At 40.0% G+C, this 22,359-nt stretch overlaps 1 protein-coding gene across 1 annotated transcript in view; it reads right to left on the bottom strand.

Moving 5' to 3' along the window:
- Col28a1 (collagen type XXVIII alpha 1 chain) overlaps positions 1-22,359 on the bottom strand; it is a 166,872-nt gene that overhangs the window by 65,137 nt on the left and 79,376 nt on the right. Inside the window, exons 22-27 of the mRNA XM_051177129.1 lie at positions 20,046-20,114; positions 19,434-19,502; positions 15,721-15,789; positions 15,334-15,402; positions 3,887-3,955; positions 1,086-1,154 (exon numbers count right to left, since the gene is read on the bottom strand). Coding sequence (XP_051033086.1) covers positions 1,086-1,154; positions 3,887-3,955; positions 15,334-15,402; positions 15,721-15,789; positions 19,434-19,502; positions 20,046-20,114 — 414 coding nt within the window. The remainder of the gene's footprint in view (positions 1-1,085; positions 1,155-3,886; positions 3,956-15,333; positions 15,403-15,720; positions 15,790-19,433; positions 19,503-20,045; positions 20,115-22,359) is intronic.

The following is a 22,359-nucleotide window of genomic DNA, read 5'->3' as shown; positions in this document are numbered from 1 at the left end:
TTTGTAGGTCAAAAAGTCCATTCACAGGAGTTGCCCAAGGCCATTGGAAAATACAGGTATTAACATTGTGATTCATAATGTAATTCAAAATTTTAGTTATGAAGTAGCAACAAAAATAGTTTCGTGGTTGGTAGTCACCACAATATGAGAAACTGTATTAAAAGGTTTTAGCGTTAGGAAAGTTGAGAACAACTGTTTTAAATCTTTCCACGTTTAGAATGAAGTTCAATTATCTGTAGTTGTAGATTAGCAACTACTCTCTTTCACAGGGCAATAAATACGTACTGATTTATTGCACAAAGAAAGATAGATAGGTGAGGTGGTACAGTTTACAAACGAACTCAACATGTTAGACATAGAAAGGGGACTGTTTGAAATTGCACAGTAATTAGTATGTAATTACTGATGTTTTCCTTCTTAGATATGGGGAAACCCTGAGAAATCCAACTCATTTGATAAACTTATTGCTCCTGAGCAAATACAAAGTAGGAACCAGCTGGCTGTGAACTCCAGCAGTAAAGACCAAGAGCAGTAATGGCCACTCAGGCTGCTTTGGAGAACCATCTGGAGCGCTTAGAAGGTTCTCAAGCTCTACTGGAGAGTTAAGTTTCAAAGCTCCATGCTAGGGTACCAATATTATCCCAGAGGCTCCTATTGCTTCCACTGCAAGCTAGAACCACAAGAACTGCCAATCCAACTCCCATGGTCCATTCCCTGTGCCTTCACACCCCACCTAATGTCCCACCTCCCCCATGTTTTATCCCTAGGGCTAGAAAGAGAGCACTCAGCTAAAGCAGGCAAGCAAGCTTCAAGGGAGATGAGAACATACTGCTAGGTGAGATTCCAAAGGTTCTCAAATCAATGAACCGTCCAGCGCTTCACCAAGCAAAGTGTGTAATGGTTAGTGTTTACAAAAGACTATACTTGTACCATCTCTACACTTCTGGGTGTTTTTTCTAAATCCTGGATGCAGTTTTAACTGTGACACTCTCACTAAATCTGAATTTTGTAATGAAGCCACATGTTCTCCTCCTCATTATCCTACTGATTTGAGAGATGATTCCAGCGCAATCAGATTCCCTTACCTTAATTCCTTGTAATCCATAACCAGGGGGACCAGGAGGGCCGGGCAGACCTTTTTGACCAATATCACCCTGTGTAAAGAGAGGGAGAAATTGACAACAAAGTATAGAAAGGTTAACGAGGGGAAAAATGGACATATTACTGCTCTTGGCTTCATTCTTACCTAAACCGATTAGGATTCTCTTGCTATAAAATAGTTCCAATTTCATTAAAGATATGTTGATCTAAATATTACTAGGCCACTTACTTGCTTACAAACAAGCTTTTCAATATAACCCAAGCATAGGTAAAGAGGCAGGGAAGAGCAGCTTGAAAGAAACAGGAAGAGAGGCCAGGGACTTCTGCATGGCAAATCTAGATGTCCCCACTCCAGCTTGCCCACACCAAGTTCAAAGACCACTAATGCCAAATTCTATTCAGGCTTGAACATGCTGCTCACTTTTAATATGGAATGCCGGTTTACTGGGAATGCTGTTAGAGTCAGTGGAATGGCTGGCAAACAGCTTGGTTTATAAAGTACCTCCCATGAGAACCTGAGTTGGGTTCCCAGCACCCACATGAAAAAGCAGAGCATGGTACTTATAATCTCAGAACTGGGGAGACAGAGTCAGGACAATCCCTGGGGCTCAACAGCTGGCAAAAATCGATGAGTTAAGATCAATGAGTGATTCTGTCTCTAAAGCTAAGTAAGTAGTTTCTGAGGAATGACATCTAAGGCTCAGGCATCTGCACGTACACACACACACACACACACACACACACACACACACACACACAGGCAAATGTGCTTGTATATACACAAAGGTACATGTATACACACACAACAGTACACAGTGAGGTAGTATACACACAAACATGCACATTCATGCAGCCATATGGCATTTAGTGATGGGAGTATATGCTGTAGAGTATATGATTAGGCAGTTACTATACAAGCATCAGTATCCACACACAAACTAAGGTTTTGTGACATCACTAAGAGCTATACTCTTCAAATGTGCAGCGTAACCAACGGAATTTTGTCATGACCATTTTAAAGCTCTTAGAAATTTTGCAATAAAGCAGTTTACCTTTCCATATCCCAAGAGACAGTACATTCACCCTGAACAGCACATGCTTTGAGAAGAGGGAATTAGTTACTAAATAAGTCGGGGGATTATGTTTTGTTTGTTTTTCTTGCCAATACAAGAGCTTTCTTTTTCTCAAATTGTAAGGATGTTTTCTCATTCCAAAAAATACTTTAAAACTAAAATTACAGATGACAATGAAAAAAAAATGGATTCAACTTTTCCCTGATGGTGACTTTGTCACTGTAGGGGATCATTCATGTATATACAGTGACCCCATGAGTTTTCTAAACTAGCCTTCTTCGAGATGAAAGTCAAGGAAGAAAAAGGAATTAAGAAATCTGATGAGGTTGTGATCCTCAACAAAATTCACGACTCAAGAATTATTTCTGCCCTCTTCTCCAATAACAGGGTTCAATTTCACATGATTTTGGATGTGACTAGACCTATTTAAAATATGAATTTGTGGTGTGTGGCGCATTGGCACTGGTTTACCAATACTTTCTTGCTTCATCTTTTAAACAAATAAAACATGTATTTCTTGAATAAACGAATGAACAATTAGAAGAGCGTTTCACCCTCATCACTACTGACATTTTGATGGGGATAACTCTGTGTTTGGGGAAGTTATCTTGTTCATCAGAGATTGTTTAACAGCACTCCTGAACTCTATCCAGTAAATGTCAGTATCATCTTCAGTTAAGATGGCTCCAAATGTCCCCAGTAGTGATAATGTTTAAGTGCCTCCAAGAGCATCTCTGAAGATGAGGAGAAAATCCCCCTCAGTAGGACACACTGGATTAGAAGAATTAAAGAATTGATAAGTACCAAACTAGAGGAGATTAAGCAAATGATATAGAAATAAAGGAAAGCGACCCTGGAAGAAACCACTTTCTATGGGGACAATGAAGTTTGATTTTTACACCAAGTTCTGACACAGTGGCTGGAGATAGACTATACAGTACATACATTTGCCAGTGACCTGTTAAAAGTCCACCCAAAAAAAAAATGTGACCAAAAATGTAACTTTTTTTCTTATCCATATGTAGCTCAGGATGGGCCCAAACTTGACACGTAGCACAGGTAGGCCTTGAATTAGTAATACTCCTGCCTCTGCCTCTCAAGTGCTAGGACTAGAGGTGTATACCACTGTATCCAGCTAGGATTTGCTTCTTGATGAGATAGCACAGCCTCTGAGAAACCTGGAAATATTTAGGACAGTTTTTATATTGGACACTCTGAAACTATATAGTTTATCAACTGTGCTGTGAGAAGTTGACTTTCTGATTTTGTAAGAGAAGCAACTGTTTTAAAGATAGTGTAGATCACATGACCTGAGCAAAGATTTCATCAATAATCCAGAAAAAACTAAGCCTTCTTATGAAGGAGCTGTCGAATGGGTTGGTGTCAACTCTTGGTTGTCCTGTCTTAGAAATGCTTGGGTGACAAAAAACCTCAGAATTTAGTTTTTTCACATTTGGAGTACATATTTGTACATGAGGATTACTTTGGAGATGGGATTCATGTTGAAACACAAAATGTTTCACAGATACCCTCTATAGACGCTTGAAGGCACCAAGATTTTGACCATTATTCATTCCATGGAGTCAGCTATGGACTCACCATTTGTGATCAGAAGTTTCTAAATTTGGAGCTTTCTTTGTTTGGGGTTTTCCAATTAGGGATATCCTAACTGGCACCCGATGCTCACGCATATCAGAGACTGGAGAACTCACCTTTGGTCCTTGGGTTCCAACGCCCCGAGGCCCAGGAAGACCTGGAGGGCCTCTGACCCCTGGCTCTCCCTGAAAAGATATAATGAGTGATAAGTTACCAATTATAAAAAACATGCATAAATGTTCATGTTAAATATACATTTTAAATACCGTTTACACATTTTAAAGTTCCTTAAATTTCCCTGAGAAATTCACTGAGCCCATTTCACCTAAATCAGCTTGCTGTTTTGAAGTTGTACATTCTCTTCTCGTCACGTGTGTACTCTTTCCTGATAAAGAGTTCCACTTCAAATCAATCAGTTAATTAACTTCTTGGCAGCATTAATGTGTGCTCCTTCCAGAACTTGCTTCTCTGGAATTTGGAAATCTAATTACTGCTTTTTTGATAGAGGAGGAAAGGAAATATAAGGATAAAAAGAGGCCACAAGGAGCTGTGACCACATCCTGAATGAGCTGCTCCTATTATTTCCTCAACTAAAATAAGGCTATTTGACTTGGACGTTTACTCTGATGCTTGAGCTGCAATAGTGATTATGGTCACAGTGTAAATTCAGTAAAGATCTTGCTGTTTCTCCAAGGCGTGACACTTTAAGGCTGGTGTCCGGGCTCTTCCTGAGATGGCATTGTCAAGAAGACACAAATAAAATCCGCTCCAATCTTCAATCCCTGTATGGCAAGATAATGTTAGGAATGTTCATGGTTGATATCATTTAATGTTCAGACAATCTTCTGTCACCATGCTGACTCGTTTAAATCATCTTTACTTCAGTAAATCCAACAGATATGTGGGAAATAATGTCTATACTTCATTAAGGATTGGAGTGAAATGAGATAATGATTCATAAGGCCTAGCACAGGATAATCACTTGGTAAATGTCAGATCATTACAAACCTGCTTTAATTAAAGAGGACACGACTAAAGCTTTGCAACTCTGCCCAGCTACTTGCAGAAGAGGCTGAGCGGAAGTGGAGAAGCCGCAGCCCCTCTGACTAGTTGTTACAACCCCTTGGGCAAACTGCGTGGCACTTTCTCTAAAACTCCAACATGTATGTGCCACTCGACCCACTGATTTCATCGCTAAGACGCATTCAAGGAAAATAAAAGCACATTACACTCAAAGCCAGGCAAATGTGAGTCCTTAGCAGAATTATTCAGAATTGCTCAAACCCAGAAAGAATCCAGTGTCTATCATCTGGCAAATAAGTGAACAAAACTCTTAGGATAAAGCTTGAGCGGGTCCTTGGGTGGGGGATCATAGCCGATTCCATGGTGGGCGATCGTGACCGAGACACAGGGGCTAACACGACAGCAGACGGAGTCTAAGTGGGAAGCTTTATTAGAAAGTGGGGGAAGGAAGGAAAGAGACACAGAGAGAGGACAGATGAGAACAGAGAGACAGGAAAAGTCCTGTCTGTCCCAGGGGTACAGCGGGGTGGAGAGGAGGAGGAGGGAGGGAGGGAGGGAGGGAGGGAGGGAGGGAGAGAGAGAGAGAGAGAGAGAGAGAGAGAGAGAGAGAGAGAGAGAGAGAGAGAGAGAGAGAAGAATTGGAAAAGAACAGATAGAGTGGAGCATAGAAGAGGGGAAAGAGCCGGAAACAGGGGATGCAGCCGAGGTCTTTCTTTTAAACAGAACCTTTGCACCTGCTGCAGACTAGTAGTCATGGAACCCTGGGCTGACCAGAGTACTGCCTGAGTGCACTCTGTCAGGTGACAGGGGCAGGCCAGCATAATGCCTGAATCATTACAGAAACCCTACAAGAAACAAACTATGGATTCATGTTACAATATGAACACGCATTAAAAACAACGCTCTTGATGACAGGTACTGGCATACTGTAGGATTCCAATTATTGAATGTCCAGAAGTAAATAAAACTATAAAAACAAAAATATACTAGTAGTTGCCTGAGGCCAGGATTAAGACATGAACTGATCATAAATAAGCATGAAGGAGCCTATGGGAAATATTCTAAAATTGATCTGTGAAGACAGTTGTAAACTAAACTTTACTGTAAAAATCACTGGCTTGTGTACCTAATGGAAGGATCCTATGAATAGGCATGTTTTTATAAAATTACGAATTAAAAAAAAAGGGGGGGAGGAGGTTCCAGGGAGGTGTTTCAGCATTTAAAATCACAAGATGGTCTTCCAGAAAGGCCAGGTTTAGTTCCCAGCGCTACAGTTCACAACAGTTTGCAACTTCTGTTCCAGGGGCTCTAACACCCTCTTCCGGCCTCTGAAAGCACCAGGCAAACATATGGTATACAAGCTCACATGCAAGCAAAATACCATGTATATATAATTTAATTTTTAAGGTTATTTCTTTTTAAAAGAAGATTCAGAATCAGGTTTTGGACCTACCTGTTCCAAGATCTTTGTCTTTCTACAATGTTTCAATAAATAATTAAAATAATTTGGGTAACTTTACAGCTCACTTTATTACTGGCTCATTTCTCCACATCTTTGCAAAGGATTTGTGGACAGTCCATGCCATGGTTGCTGGAAGATATTTTTTTCTTCAGTGGTGTAGCCATCCACGAGTTTCCCAGGCTCCTGCATATAATTCTCCATTCATACTTCTGAAAGGTTGATCCCAATTGAACTCATTGGTGCTCCAAAATGCACTTGAGTGAAATAATTTCTTCATTTCTTTCATCATGCTTGCCCTGGGACATGTGTTCAAGTTTCTTGAAAGAAGCCCATGTGACACAGCTCCATCTCTGCCACCTAGGATGCGTGTGCTAATTATTTCTTCAACACCTCTCTCCTACTGACTGTCATGCCTGAGTGACTTCAAGTTCCTCCCAGCACTAAGGATCAATCTCACACAAAGAGTTTGAAGCAGTGAGCATGAATACTCTGTGTCAGACACATTTCTATGATCTTGGCTTTCTTGAGACCCTCTGAAACACCCATAAAGGAAGAGTCTGCATTGTGTGAGGGCCTCTAGCTACACCTGACTGATCTCTCGGCTTCTTAAGAGAGATGGGGCTTTTATCTGTCAGGGTTTTAATACCATCCAACAAAAGAGAAAACCAGCAAATATAGCCATGCAGGTTTTACTTGGAATTACTAAATATGTTGTCAAACAGATGTGATCGATGGCTTCCTTTCCTGGGTTGCTAATCACCTCTGTCGTCCCAGAATTTGGTAGACAGTTTCATCATGATGTGGCTGGACACCCTGTGGAACACTCTGTGGAACACACCGCCTGACCTGTGAATAACATGGCTGAGAAAAACCAGACCTGGCTCCAGTTTGAATAGGTATAGATAGGTCTGCCTGTTTTTAGAGACAGGAAGAGAAATGCATGAACCACCACACCGAGAATAAAGCATAATGTCAGCAAAAGCCTTAAGTACAAACAACATACTTCTGAAGGAAGTACAAGGGCATACTGAGGGGGAACAAACTGATTTCAAGAGACTTGAGAGGTGCCACAAGCAAATGCAATGTGTGGGCATCACTCAGACGCAACTTATTTGAACAAAACTCTCATAAAAAATTCATGAGGCAAACTGGAAAATTTGAACACTAGATATTTGCTGTAGTAAAAACTTGTGGATGTGTTTAGGTTTTATAGTAGTTCTGCAGCTATGTTTTGAAAAGAAATTCTTTTATTTGAGAGATAAATATCAAATCTTTATGTGGATGATGTCTTGTCTGAGGATTATTTCAGAAAAAGGCACCGGGGAGAGAAATAGGGAATACAGATGAAAGGAGACAGAATGCATACCGATAACAGTATGTGAAAGCTGTGTCAGGTGACTTTCTTAATGTTTACAATAAATGGATTTGATAACGTTGTCTTAAATTCATGAACAATATCCAATAAAAATCTCACCATTACCATGAGTCAGTATTGTTGTAGTGTTGTAGGAAAAGATTACGTAATTTAAATGATTTTTTAAAAACAGCCAAAGGGGAGAGGTGCACAAGTCGATAACGAGCATTATGGATAGAATTTGCATGTTTCAAGCGTTCTTTGTATGTACCAAATGTCATATAATTTTTTAAAGTGTTGTAAATGATGGCATAGGTTTTTTTTTTTTTTCTAAATCTCATTCTTTGAAGAAAAGAATTGACATGCTATTAAACTCGTGATATTTTCCTTGTGGTTTTAGTTAAAGTGTCTTCTCAACTAGTACAGATCATATTAAAACATGTACATGTGCACACACATATGTGCGATATACTTTCCATAGACAGCAATATCAGGAATTTGGCAAATAGAGAGAAATAGCATCTCGCCATGATAAGAGAAAATGCATAGTAAATGTGTCATGTCTCTTGTCCCTTGGGCCAAGAGTCCCTGTTGACAGCTGGAGCATAGAAGACAGGGGATTGTATGAATCTCATGTCGCCACTCAACACCAGTGCTTCTGCCATGACACAGGACTGGTGTCTAAACACAAGTGTGTTTACCTATGGCATTTTCTAATATGTAGACAAATTGTCAGTAGTAGAGTGCCATTCTCAAATAATGGGTTTAGCTGGCCATGTAACATTGGAGGGTGGTGGAGCCTGCAGAGGGAGCCCTTGTACTAGGAGACAATGGACAAAATAGCAAATTCTGGAGCTCCTATTTATAACCACTTCGCCAACTTTGTAATCCCGCAGCCCAAATTCTACAATTATCTGCCTTGCCTTCCTCATAAAAGAGCTGTTTAGAAGACCTCCTGCTTCTCATTGCACACTAAAAGGGGCTCTAGATGGGAAACACCTTTTTCATTTCCACAGAAATGTCCATGTTCAGGACAGACTACACACTTGTTCCTAAGAATGAGTGATCCATACACCTATTCCTGTGAATGAATGACTTAGCAAGAGTTTTAGCCACCATAATTTACAGAGTGCTCATTTTTGATCCCTTTAAAAATGGGCAGGTTCTTACCATGGTTATAGGAAGCGTGCACCTTTTCCTCACATCAGCATTTTTTTTTTTTTTTTTGCTGTATCTTATAATGGTAATATTATTATGAGCAACAATGAATGTTTATGAAGTTTATTATCAGTCACTATCTATGTAATCCTATAAACATCAACTTATTCCATTTGATAAATAAGGAAATGGAGGCTTCAGGTGACATGTAAAATGTTCAAACCTATGTAGCTTGGTGAAATTCAAAGCCAGATATGACTCCCAGAGCCCATTTACCATTTTATATCTACTAAAACCGGACATAAAAGGGTAATCATCTCTAGAGCCCTTATTCCAGTTACTATTTAATGCAGAGACCATAGCCTTGTGGCTGTGAAAGACTTAGGTAAAATATTTTGGATGATAATTAACCTATTATACTGACTTTACACATAGGTAAACATTAATAAGGCCTTACTGACTTTCTCTTCCTTTGTTTATGCCAATGAAGCCCCTGCCATTGTTTAAGAGGACTATAAAAGCAACTTCCAGCTGGTCATCCAGTGGTCTCATGCTTTTCTAGTTTGGGGATACCAAAAACTAAATTGAAAGAATCAGTCTTAAGAATTATCCAAGGAAGAGCTGGTGAGATGGTTCCGTAGTTAAGAACACTGACTGTTCTTCCAGAGGACCAAGGTTCAATTCCTATCACCCACAGGGCAGCTTACAACTGTTTGTAACCCCAGTTACAGGGGGGTCCAACAATGAGTTTTTTAGAAAAAGCCAAGAAAAGAGGCAACAAAATAAAGTTACATTAAAAAAAAAAAGAAACAGAATTATCCAAGGAATGCCACTCTGAAGGTTCCACTAAATGATGAAGCCAGGGAAAAGTTCAATTTTAAGATAAGGGAGAAGTCAAAGCAGTGATTATCATGTGTTTAATGTTTCCCTCTTTCTGGGTTCTAAATAAGCTGTAACTACATCTTCTGCTTCCATAGGCATAAGCACTGTGAATAATGTCAGCAGATGCCATGGGTTAGTAACTCGTGTACAATACTCGCACGTTGTCAGAGTGGTGGGAATTTTAGAGGCTTTGTTCAGACACCTAGATAGGAGTCATGTAACGATTGACTGACTAATGCTTGTCATATCCCTCTGTCACTTCTCATTGATGGCCATTATGATGACTATGAGAATACAGAAACAATTAAGAAGGCTGGAGAAAGCCCAGCTTCTCAAATTTCTATCACATTTCTGATGTCTCCCCAGCTTTAAATTTCAGATCCTCTATCACTAATATCCACCCTCAAACTCTTGTATCTGTTAGTTCTTGCTAACTTTAATGCTTGCTGTAGAACTGTGAGGTGTGCTGGTAATTTCTTCCTTTTCTCAGAATCAGCTCATTGAAACTGAGCGAATGATTTCCTGGTGCCAAGAATCTCAATGGAAAGGGAAAGCCTTTCATAGTCAGCGGAGTTCAGAGTTATGCAAGTAAGGCACCCATATTGCCCCTAATAAAGAAAGAAGAGGCCCTCTCCTGTGAATATTCACTATACCTCTTCCTCAGAGGAAGTTCCTACAGTCTACATTACTAGAAACACAAAATGTATAGATGGCAGTGCTCAGGGTTTAGTATTTGTCTTTGGGGGCTGCAGTGGTGTGTAAGCTCCAGGGAAGAGGATTGTAGCCCCAGAAAACAGCAGACAGAGTGGAAAGCAGTATTTAACATAGTGGGCAGCCTGGAGTCAGCTCAGCTTTCAAGCATTCAAGGAATCGCCTTGAAAAGTTAACTCATTAATTTCCCAGGTCCTGAATTCAACATTTTCAGAAACTTTCAGGTCAAACTCTCTACCCTTCAAACTTCATGTTTCTGGCTTTAATTATTTCTGCTTTGAGCTTATGACCAGTTCCTTAGCATTTTTAATATAATTTTGTTAACTATTTGAAAAATTTCATAGCCATGTATTTTGATCATATGCATAGTCCAATCCTTCCCAGATCCAGCCCCACTACCCTGCCTTCTCTGAATTTGGGGACTATTAGGGAGAGGTGGGTATCTAGTCTGCTTTGGAATCATGAATTCTTAATATCATTATCCCGAATCCTGCATCCTTGACTGACCCTTCTTGTCTGGCTGTTCAAAATGGAGTTCCTTGTCCAGTCTGCATCTGCTGATGGAAGCCCCAGATTCCTAATGCATCGCTGTGTGAATTGGTCCTCTATTCTGCCAAGACTCGGTGGTAGAATGCACATATGTGAGCCATTGCAGAGAACAGAGAAGCAATTCAGACTCTGGGAACATTTTTAGAATAATGATACTCAGTGGAGTTTCACATAGACTTGCATTTTAATTTATTACTATGGGCCACTTTTGTCAAATAAAGGATGTATTTACACTACTCAATATTTAAGGTTTTGGGGACATGTTTAACTCTTTTTGGTTTGTTTTTGTGCTTCTCTTTACAGTTTACAGTCTAGGTCTTGATGGTGGGAAAGCTAGACTGGAAAGAAGGGCAACGTAGCTACATGTAAAACTGCACAAAGTGATTAGAGGACAGACAGCATGGAAGACTGAGCACTGGGGGCTGGGAAGCCATTCTTTCCCTTTGAGCTTATTCCTCCATTCAGTCTGTCTCTCATCTTCATAGTTTCCTTCCCAAACACAACTATACATGTTATAATATGTTTACACTGCAAAGAGGCAAGTTGTTCAACCTCTAATCATTAGTATCCTTCTCTGTAAAATAAGGGAAATGTTCAAAATGCAGTATTTTAGAAATATCTAGGTGATAAATACTAGTTATAACCATTATCATAATTCAAAGAACAATAGCAACCCAATAATCCTTCTGTCCATGTATGTTATTTCAACTACTTGATAGCTAAGCAAGTCCTTGGAATGCCCCCAAATTCAGGCTAGCTTGAAGGATTAGTCTATATGAAACCATTTCACAGGTTTGGGTGATACCTTGGCTTTTCCTGGCACTAACAAAATAAGGAGGACCAGGCAAGATGAATTTTCCCTTAAGGAGCATGGAGAGCCACCTTACTATTCTTTTTCAGTAAGGGCAGAAACAAACTCAAATACTGAGGCTTATCTGAGGGTTAGCTCTCTCTCACCTATAGGCACCTTCGGGGCTTTTTAGCTAAAGACTTAAGAGCAATGACTTAGCTGAAGTTCTTAAAAGGAAGCTGAGAGTAGCTCAGAACTGTCTTCAAATCACAACAATTCCCGTTATTCTCAGGGTTCCGGTGGAGGGACACAGGCAGTGACAGGCATGGGGTCTGAGAATGACTTCCATCAGTGTGGCTGCAGACACCAGGACACAACACGATCCCTGTCCACTCAGCAAGAGACTAAACATGCTGGTCCTTTCCCAGCATGTTGCCCAGGGGACTTTCAAACCTACAAATCTACTATGATTCTTGAAAATTTTTATAAGAATTTTGAAATAGCTCAGAAATTCTTGCCAAAATTTGATGGTCTATAAACATTTTCCACTAGGGGAAACTAGAGTTCCACGAGGTGCTAGATGCCAGGCATTGCCTTTTATATGTTTTAAAACATAAATGCTTTGATTCTAATGTTTGTGTCATATGCTAAACATATGTGACCTTAACTAAATAGCGCATAAACCATCATAAATTAATCATCAACCTTAATAGTTTCCTCATTTCAAAACACATTTGTTTTGCAAGTTCATGCCTTAAGGCCAAGGTTTTAACTCTACACAGAGTTTAAATGAAAAACATATCAGGATATGAACGTTTACACACACACACACACACACACACACACACACCTACCTCTAGATACTTACAGTTTTTCTGGTATTTTAACTCAAAGTAACAGAAAGATTTGTCGCATACTTGGGTACTAGGATTTTGTTGCCTCTTATTGACAATTTTTGATGATTTGATCTCTACTTTATTGGAAGGATGAAGTTAACTCAAAGTCAACTTTTTCAAAATATCTCCCTTGTTTTCCTCATTTATCTCTATATATGTGTTTGTGTATATGTGTGCTTTCATAGTCTTTTTCAGAAAAGAAGGCCAGATGGAGACTTGGGGCCTCTCTGCAAAAGGAGAGATGAATTTAGATGTTATTTAAAAGCTACCATTTGCTTCCAGACTTTTCTTTATTTTCAGATTGATAGTTGAAAAGTTTTTTTTGATTCTAAGACAAGCTCATGCTCCTAATATCTCCTTCTGAGCTGGAGTTCTTGTGGCTAACACATTCTGCACAGGAAGAAACAGAAGGCAATGCAGAGGAGGAAAAGGCATCTTAGAGGGAGGCAGATGAGCAGAAACAGGGAGATCCTGGCCATGGTCCTCCCCCACACTCTATTGCGGAAAGCAAGTTGAAGTCCAAGGTGAGTTTCACTCACAGAATGCCTTCTGGAAACACATTTGCTACTTCTGAAATCAAAAAGGTAGGATAAAATTTTGCAAGTAAGAACAATTTGCTTGGTATTTTTGCCAAAAATAATGAAAAATGTGAAGTATGAGATTTTTGTGATATACAAAATCATTCAGAAAATATCTTAGTCTGCATATTAAATATCTGAGAGAGAAGACTTCACAAGGATTAAACTTTAAATGTTCTTTACTGGTGTAGCTATTAATACTAAATATGAAGCAGTAACATAATAACTTAATATAATAATACTTTTATACATATTCATAGCCAGCTAATCTTTGAAAAATATAAATGGCCATATGCTTCTATCGCAACACAAACACAGCCAAGTATCTATTTAACATATTTTATTTCATATCTTATTTTAAACAGAAATAAGCTTCTGCTTCCTGTAGGGAAATATTTAGTATAATAACAAAAGGGTTTACCAATGTTTTACTTGGAGCAGGAAGTAATGATACTTACATACTGAGTCTTTCTACTTTATTAAATTTTAATGTTTTGATAGATGCTACGTGTTAAAGAAAAAAATGCCATACTGAATACAGTATGGTTTGTTGACAGTGTTAAGGCTTCTTCAAGGATCTGACTCAAACCCACCTAAACTTTGGTCAGAGCATCTCAAATTCTATATGTATCATTTATGTGACACTTTCAGTGACACCTCTCACTGGCATTCTCACAGTTACCCCAAGAATTACAACTGGGGCAGATGTGGAAATCCCTCTTACAGATGATCCTTATTGCCATGTATCTTTAACCTTTTGTTCTCCTTGGGTCAGGCACGAGAAAAGAGCACCTACTACACCATAACGGAGTGGTCTATAAGCATTCTCACTGCTAACTACTGTGGCAGAAAGAACAACAAAAGGATAACAGTTAACATTAAATGCATATATCGTCTTTCTGCAATGACCTAGAAGCATGAGAGACAGAACAGAATAGCTGAGTAGTTAAAAACAAACTTCTTTCTATAAAAACTTTGATTATTCATTCAATCAATTTTAGGTGATAACACTTAATTCTGGAGTCCAGAGGTTAGCAGAGATTGCAAAGAACCTGCCTCCAAGAAACTTTACATGCCATGGAACCTTTAGAGCACCATTCATAATAAATAAACACAATAAATAAGAGAATGATGCAGTCTACACATGAAATACGTGTCAAAGGGCGGTGGTGATGTTTTGTAAGGGGAACCTGGGGGGGGGGACCTTTAGCTGAGGCCTTAACATCTCACTATTCTTGCAGATCCATGGTCCTGAAAGCATGAAAGAGGTGCAGGGATAGGAGCTCAGTGTGTCTTGCTGTCAGGGCAAGGGCAAACAGACAGAAGCTGTGTCAGGTCATGAGGGCCTCAAAGGCTGGGGGAGGTTGCTGAGTTTCATTCCAAGGCCAGAGAAGCCATCAGAGTACTTCTAAGAAGGAATGGAATTTTCTCTGATCCATAGTTGTAAAAGGCCACCTAATCTGCTTAGTTGTAAGAGGGCATATTTGGGAAGGGGAAGCTCACTGAAGAGGTCATCTTGGTACCCAGGCATGGTGGTGGTTTGCACGAAGGAAGCTGAAGAAGAAAACGATGCAGACTGCTGGTATGTTCTCAACATGAAATTCTCAGAATGAAGCACAGGGCAGGACTCTGAAAATCACTGACAAGAAAGGACCAAAGAATGACTAAGTTCTTGGACTGCACAGCACCTGCCTTTTATAACACCACAGGGTAAGAATTCAGGTTATTGGTTTGAATGTTAGGTTAAAGGTGTCTAAAAGAAATTGAAAGATTGTTTGTGTAAGACACATGAGAAAAAGCACAAGGAAGCAAGGTTGGAGACTTAGACACCATCATCATAAAGACATGGCATAAAGCTATACAACAGGATGAGAAAAGCTAGGGGAAGAGCAGGATGAAGGTAGAGAAGAGGGTTCTGACCTGAACCCAGACTTTGGTACAGAAGAGGAAGAAACAAAGAAGAAGCTACCTACCGAAGAGTCAGTTCAAGAACCATGAAATCAATCAATATACTCATGGGTGTGTTTCCCAGGAAATCCATAATTATTCCACACATCACTATTCTTCTAGCATGTCAGATAAAAATTAATCACATTTACCAAGGTTCCTTCTAAGTACTTCCTTAGTAACTAGTATTGTTGCCTACTTTAAAAATCTTACCTTTGCTCCAGTGTCTCCCACACCACGTAAGCCCATTGGTCCAGGGGGTCCAGGCATTCCTCGAGGTCCCTAGGGTGACATAGCATCCTTGTAAGTGAAGGGAGGGAGGGAAGAAGAGAAGAAGGGAGGAAGAGAGGGAGGAAAGGAGGGAGGGAAGGCTTCAATATTGCTACAGCTGACTATAATTTATAGGGAACTATAAGAGTTCAGAGGTTCCCAGAACAAATAAATGATAAATGTTTAAGAAAACAGAATGCTAATTCATCCCAATTTGGTCATTACATTGCATTCATGTCCCAAATTATCATACCGTAGCCCAACTATGCATATTTAATATGCACAAATTTAAAATGATTTATATGAAAAAGAAGACACATCCACACTTACAGCCACACCAGGATAGCCATCGCCTTTGAGTCCTGGAGCACCCACAGGTCCCCGAGGACCCTGGGCACCCTGCAAAAATCCCAAGACTGAGTCATGGTACAAAAGCATGAAACATCTAGCAGAGCTTATGCTAAACACAAATTCAATAAAACAAAGATGAATTTGATAAGGCAAAGGAAACTTTAGGAAAATATCCTGACACATTTAGCAGTTTCTTATCTCCTCAGTGGTCCTATTCATTTGCAGTCACTGGATGTGTGACGTCAAAGGCCATTACAAAGTCGTCTATAGGAAATGTGGGAACTGGAAAATAGCTGTTGCTAGTACTCTAATTAAAAATGTACAAATGCATAGTGTACCACAAATCAGGAAGAAATCTTCATGTGAGAAAATTTAGAAAATGTAGGGGTAATAAAAAAATATGTAACCTAATTGACAGTAGACTGTCAAATATTAAGAGCCTACCACATTGGGTTATATCTATTGTGCTCCTCTGTGTGCCAAAATTACAGAGCATTGAATCACCCAATGGAGAATCAAGTAGGTTGAGTGACAGCCCCTGACTATTTGCTGCAAACCTCTGGCACCATGACTTCAACTAGCAGCCATCCATCTCTGATGGGAGATGTCATTCTGTATATGTTTCTCATACTGGTTAATGAATAAAACACTGTTGGCCAATGGGAAAGCTAGATAGGAGGGAGTAGGAGACAAGGAGGAAAGAGGAAGTAGAAAGGAGGAGCCAAGATGGATAGTCTGGAGAAAGCAGTATGCCGGCCGGCTCCCGGGTAAGAGAAATACATAGATCAGCAGAAATGGGTTAATAATTAAGGCAGAGCTAGCTGATAAGAAACAAGTAACCGGGCCAACAGAATTATATCTAATACAGAGTCTCAGTGTGTTATTTGGGGCTGGCGCGGTGACGGGAAAAGACCAGCTGTGGCAGGCGGAAAAACCATACTCGTTACACATCTCTTGTACAGAAGTCAGAGAGACATGGCTGTTGTCCTTTTGACAGGAGTGTACTATTAAATGTGTAATTCCATTACAAAGAAAAAAATCCAAGAAATTTCTGAGTAGAGTAAAATGGGAGCAGAGGAAGGAAAAGAACATGAAGAATCTGTTAGAAGATGTACTAATTTCACAGACTTACGAAACATATATTTAAAATGGTGCTTTTGCAACACACAGCCTTTGTCTGTACACATTGCTCGCTTTGATAAAGAGCTATTTGTGCTTTAGATTGTTTATCTATTATTTTACATTAGGTTGAAACTCTAGTAACAGGCCAACTTTTGTTTTCCAAGAATGGAAAAGCAAATGGCACCTTCAAATGTTTCCTTTATACACAAACAAACTCTGCGATTAAGTTGTGATTATCCCAACCCAAAACGTGGCCCTCAATCCAGCTCTCCAATAGTACTAACTCCTGACAAGGAAGAAGTTTCCAGAGAGCTTGCCTAAGGAAGAATGATCCACTCTGATTATGGATTGGTACCACCCCATACACTGGAGTCTGGACTTAATAAAAAGGGGGAAAGGAAAAGGCTCCATGACCACCAGCATTCTCCTTTCTCGGCTTCCTGACTGGACAAGATGTGAGCAAATTCCTGCCACCACGATTTCCTTACCATGATGAACTCTGCCTCCTTCACCATGAACCAAACTGAGACCTTCCTACTTTAAGTTGCTTCTTCTCAGGTATTTGGTCACAGCCAGAAGCAAGACAATGAATCTGGAAAGTGACTTGGGTCAAGACTAGGGACAAATTTTTATTTAGAACACTGCACAACATTTTCATAAATAGAATTTTGCCATTTTGCCTTTCTCTGCTAGATTCACGAAAATGTCCTGCAGAAATAATTCACTTTGGCCTGTCTCTCATTCAACAGAAATCAGAACAAAAATTGAAGTGTGGTATTAGGGCAGGCCGGAGAGTTCCCTGAAGTATAGTATGTAAAACTGAATTAGCGTGCCAACCTTCCATTAGACGTTCAAAGGAGTATGTGACCCTGAAAAGTGTGAAAATGACTATGCTGGGAATGAAGAGCATTAAGAATACCACTTTAGCGCAACAGGGGAGAAAATGGCTGAAGAGGCGAGCAGCTTGAAGTACCGTCATCTGCAATGCCCAGTAATTATCAGCAGGTAGCAAGTGGGGCGTACCGGAGTGGCACACTGTCATGCAAAGGCAAGAGCGAGGATAGATAAACAGCATAAAACATGGAATATTGTAACATGAAAAATAAAAACCCAGGGACAGATATTGGGTTCCAAGCTGAAAGATCAGAGAAGCAAAGCAGCCAAGCCAGTAGCTCTTAACCTCTACCCAGGCTGAGGCAACCCTGCCCTGTATGTGGCTAGAGACCAAAATGCCCCAGACTGACTATCTGCTCCTATCTTGTACACAGCAAGTGCTGGTATTAAACGCATATGATTCCAAGAGCTGAGATCACCTTTGTGTGAGCTGTTTTTCTTTTAGACTGGATCAATTTCATGTAGCTCAGCGTGGCCTTGAACTAACAGAGATCCAGCTGCTTGTCTCTTGAATCCATAGACTGGCTCTATGGCTAGCTAATGTGGCTGCTGAATGTATCACATGGCCTGTGTGTGTCTATGGCCTGTGGCTAACTTTGCATTGTGAACCCTCAGGCAAGCTTCAATAAATCATTAATACTATGTCACCACAGAATATGAACAACCAGTTATCAAACCAACATGGAAACTGTCCTGCACACATAACCAAACAAGATAACAATTATAGTTTGACAGTTTTCCTTGAGTCAACTACATAGCCTTGGTCCCTGGAGCAGGATGAACAACCTGGCTAAAGTTGTCTGGGATTTTTTAAAACTTATTCTCGAAAGCTTTATGTGACAGGAACCAGCAATCTTGGGCAAACCAGAGCAGTTGTGACTCTGGTGATATGAAAAGAGTGTTTTCTAACAATGACCGAGTCGAGAAGCATTTAACCATGCAAGCTAGTTTTCTCTAAATATATGAAAAATAAAATTGCTGCTTATTCCTTTCTTTTTCCCCAAAAGACATGGCCTCTTTACATTTATTTCATCAACAGCTAGACAGTAAAAGTAAATAATCAACTTATTAAATGGGATAGCTTAGATCTTGAACATCCCCTGAACGTCCGTGTTCAAAGGTTGGTTCCCAGCCTGTGGCCCTACTGGAGGAGGGTGGAGCCCTTAGGGGGTCAGGTCTATTTGGAGAAATTTAAGTCACTGGGTACATTTCCTCAAGGAGGATATGGGAACAGCAGTGCTTTCCTATCTGCTTTCCTATTTCTTTTAACTCACTGACTGCCATGAGGTGAACAGGAACCTTGTACCACATACTTCCACCTTGATGTTCTGAGACGCTACAGAACTCAAGCAAAATGGACACCCTGAAAACTCTGAAACCATGGGCTAAAATAAAATAAGCTTACAAGATGATGCACATATTTCATCATGGTGGCAGAAATCTGGCTAACATTTTAGTGACCAAGTTCTCTTCCTCCTGCTCCTCCTCCCCCTTCTTCAATTCCTCCTCCTCCTCTTGTTTCCCCTACCCCCTTGCTTTTACCCTTCTTTTCTTCTGCAGTGCAAGGATCAAACGAAGGGCCCATATAAACTAAGCAAGTATTCTATCACCTAGTTGCATTCCCAGCCGTAAGTCTGCCTCCTCACACGCAGAAAGGGAGCACAAATAAACCATACCTTTGGCCCTCGAACAGAAAGTCCAGGTTCTCCTTTAAGACCAGGCATCCCAGGTCCTCCTCGATCTCCCTGTCCATTTCAAATAACATTGGCAAGACTCTAGGTTACACAGGGAGCCACAGAAGTGCACAGTGAAATAGACTGCTTGGGCATAAAGAGCTCAAGCTATCCAGCTCTTTCTAAGACAAATTTGAGAAACTCAAATGAAGAGTTAATAAACCTGTCAGTAAGGATTTCTGTAGGAGACTGGGAAAATCCACTAAAATAACACCGACAATTAGACTCAACTATGCAGATGTAAGAATGCCTAGGAATTCCCTTAAAACTGAGAGTGTATTTTCTCCCAGACTTTCCCATTATAGATTTTAGTAGGTTCTCCTGTAAATGCAATGACATTGTAATGTGTGGTGAGGCCTCAGGGTTGAGAGAGAGAGCACAGAGAACATGCAAACTTGGTGTCAGGGGTGGGAAGTCTGGCCTTAGTCTGTTTATCAGTGAATTTCACTTGAGGATCTTCCCAAACTAAACTTCTAGCTTCCTAGAACCAGCATCACCCACATCAAAACATCTATGCATTTCCCCCCACTGTTAAAGAGTCCTGAGAATGCATACCTTTGGCCCAGCTGGTCCAGGAATTGATGTTCCAGGCATTCCGAAAGGGCCCATAATGCCTGGCTCTCCCTGAGAAAACCAGAATAGCTGTTACATTTCAAGCAGAGAAACCATACGCAGTAATTATAATAAGGAAAGAAAACAAATGTCTGCAAACTTTAGACTATTCAAACCCCTGTCTCTGTAAGTGTGAATATGAAAATGATTGGAACATCCTTTGTAAACCACTGCTGAAGTTGTTACCCTGTAAGTTCTCAGTGCCTTTAAATAAATGTGTTCAATTAATTCCTGAATAGTAGGAATTTTTTATGTCTTGTGTAGCTTTTTACTGGCTAATAAAGATGGAGCAACATGTGGTGCCTGTGTTTTATATTGTATGCCAAGAAGCTCAGAGAAAAATCTTGTATTCAATTATAGAAATAGTCTCCCTCATAAGTTTCACAGTACTCAGCTAATTTATATGCCTTTTCCCTTTATTGCTTTTATTGTCATGGCCCACATTGTATTAGTATTTCATTGTACAGATCCTTTTTCTGAATCAGACTTTATAATATATATATATATATATATATTATATAATATATATATATATAATGAATAGGAAAATTGAAACATCTATTTTTCTCTTTCTTCTTATTGACTTCCTGTCCCACTCCATCTATCACACTTTCTGCCTCCATTTTATCTAATACTAAGTCCCAAAGGTAATTCTGTGTCTCATCTGAATCTAGACCAGTGTTTCTCAAATGCCAACACACAGATCGAGTTTGGCAAATATTCAGTGCTCAGTTTCAAGCCCATAAAATCCAGATTCCATAGGTCTAAAGGATGGGGCCCAAGAATATTAATTTTTATATGCAGCTCTGGGGATTTCGACACAAGTGCTATTAACACAGTTGGGAAGATGCTGTTCTGAAACACTTGTCACTGCACATCACAAGGTGTTCAAAATGACCCACTGGGATAGAAAACGAAAACATCACAACTTTATATATTGTGGTGGCTTGTGGGTCTCAGTTAGAAGGCCTGGGCAGTCTAAGGGACCTCTAATAGTGGAACCAGGATGTATCCCTGGTGCACGAGAGGACGTTGGGAGCACATTCCGCATGGAGCACTACTCCCTTGGCCTAGAGGCAGGAGGGAGGGCCTAGTCCCTACTCCAAATGATTTGACAGATTTTGTTGACCTCTCCTGGACATGGGGGGATGGGATGGGAGGGGGAGTTTGGGGGGCCTGGTAGGGATGGAAAGGGAACTGGGACCGATATTAGAAGAAGAGGAAGAAGAAGAGGAGAAAGAAGAAAAAAAAAAAAAAAAAATATATATATATATATATATATATATATATATATATATATATATATATATCCCAAAAAACAACAACAACAGCAAAGTAAATAAAAAGAAAGAAAGAAAATGTACCCAAAGGGAGTGGCACTTTCAGCAGGTGTGGACTGGTTGGAGGAAGTGTGTTACAGTGGGGGCAGGCTTTGAAGTCTCCTTTGCTCAAGCTTCACTCAGGGTGACACTCAGTCCACTTTTGCCTTCTGATCAAGATTTATCCAGAACCACATCTGCCTGCACAGCTCCCATGCTCCCTGCCATGATGATAGTGGTCTGAACCCAGAACTGTAACACACCAACTAAATTAAACATTTTCTTTAAAAGACGTGTTGTGGTCATGGTGTCTCTTCATAGCAATAGAAACCCTAACTAAGACATACGCTAGTACCAGGAACTGGAGTATTGCTATGATAGCTTGGCTATGTTTTTGCTTGGAGGAATTTGGACTTTAGTACTTTGGGATATGAAAGCACTGAGATGCTTTAAGCATGCTTAGGGGGCCATACTAGTAGGAACCTGGAAGACAGAAGTGCTAAGAATTATTTGAATTGTCTGGGACTCACTCAAAGGGTTTCAGAGGAGAAGAATTAGAGATGTTTCCTTGAGGTACTTCTTGTGGTATTTTGGTGAAGAAAGTGGCTGTTTTTGCCCTTGTCTAAAGACGCTGCTAAAGTGAAGAGTTTTGGATTAATTCCATTGGCAGAAGAAATCTCAAAACAGCCAAATATATACTCTGTTGTGTATTAGTGGTAACTTCAATGAAGATTTATAATGAAAAGGAGCAAGCTGAGCAGGCTAAGTTACAAAATGTAAAATTTAAGGAGAAAAAAAGAGTACCAGGAAGTGGAATTTAGCTACGTTCTGTGTTCAAGGAGATGAAGCGATTAAGAAATGGAATAAAGAGAGTGATGACCTCAGGGCAAGATCCCACTCACTTAAGTTTCCAACTTGTGAAATGGAATTAAAGAAAA

Source organism: Phodopus roborovskii, unplaced genomic scaffold, assembly GCF_943737965.1.
Source record: "Phodopus roborovskii unplaced genomic scaffold, PHOROB, whole genome shotgun sequence".
Taxonomy (NCBI): domain Eukaryota; kingdom Metazoa; phylum Chordata; class Mammalia; order Rodentia; family Cricetidae; genus Phodopus; species Phodopus roborovskii.
The sequence above is the reverse complement of the archived record's forward strand: the minus strand, read 5'-3'. Positions and strand labels throughout refer to the sequence as shown.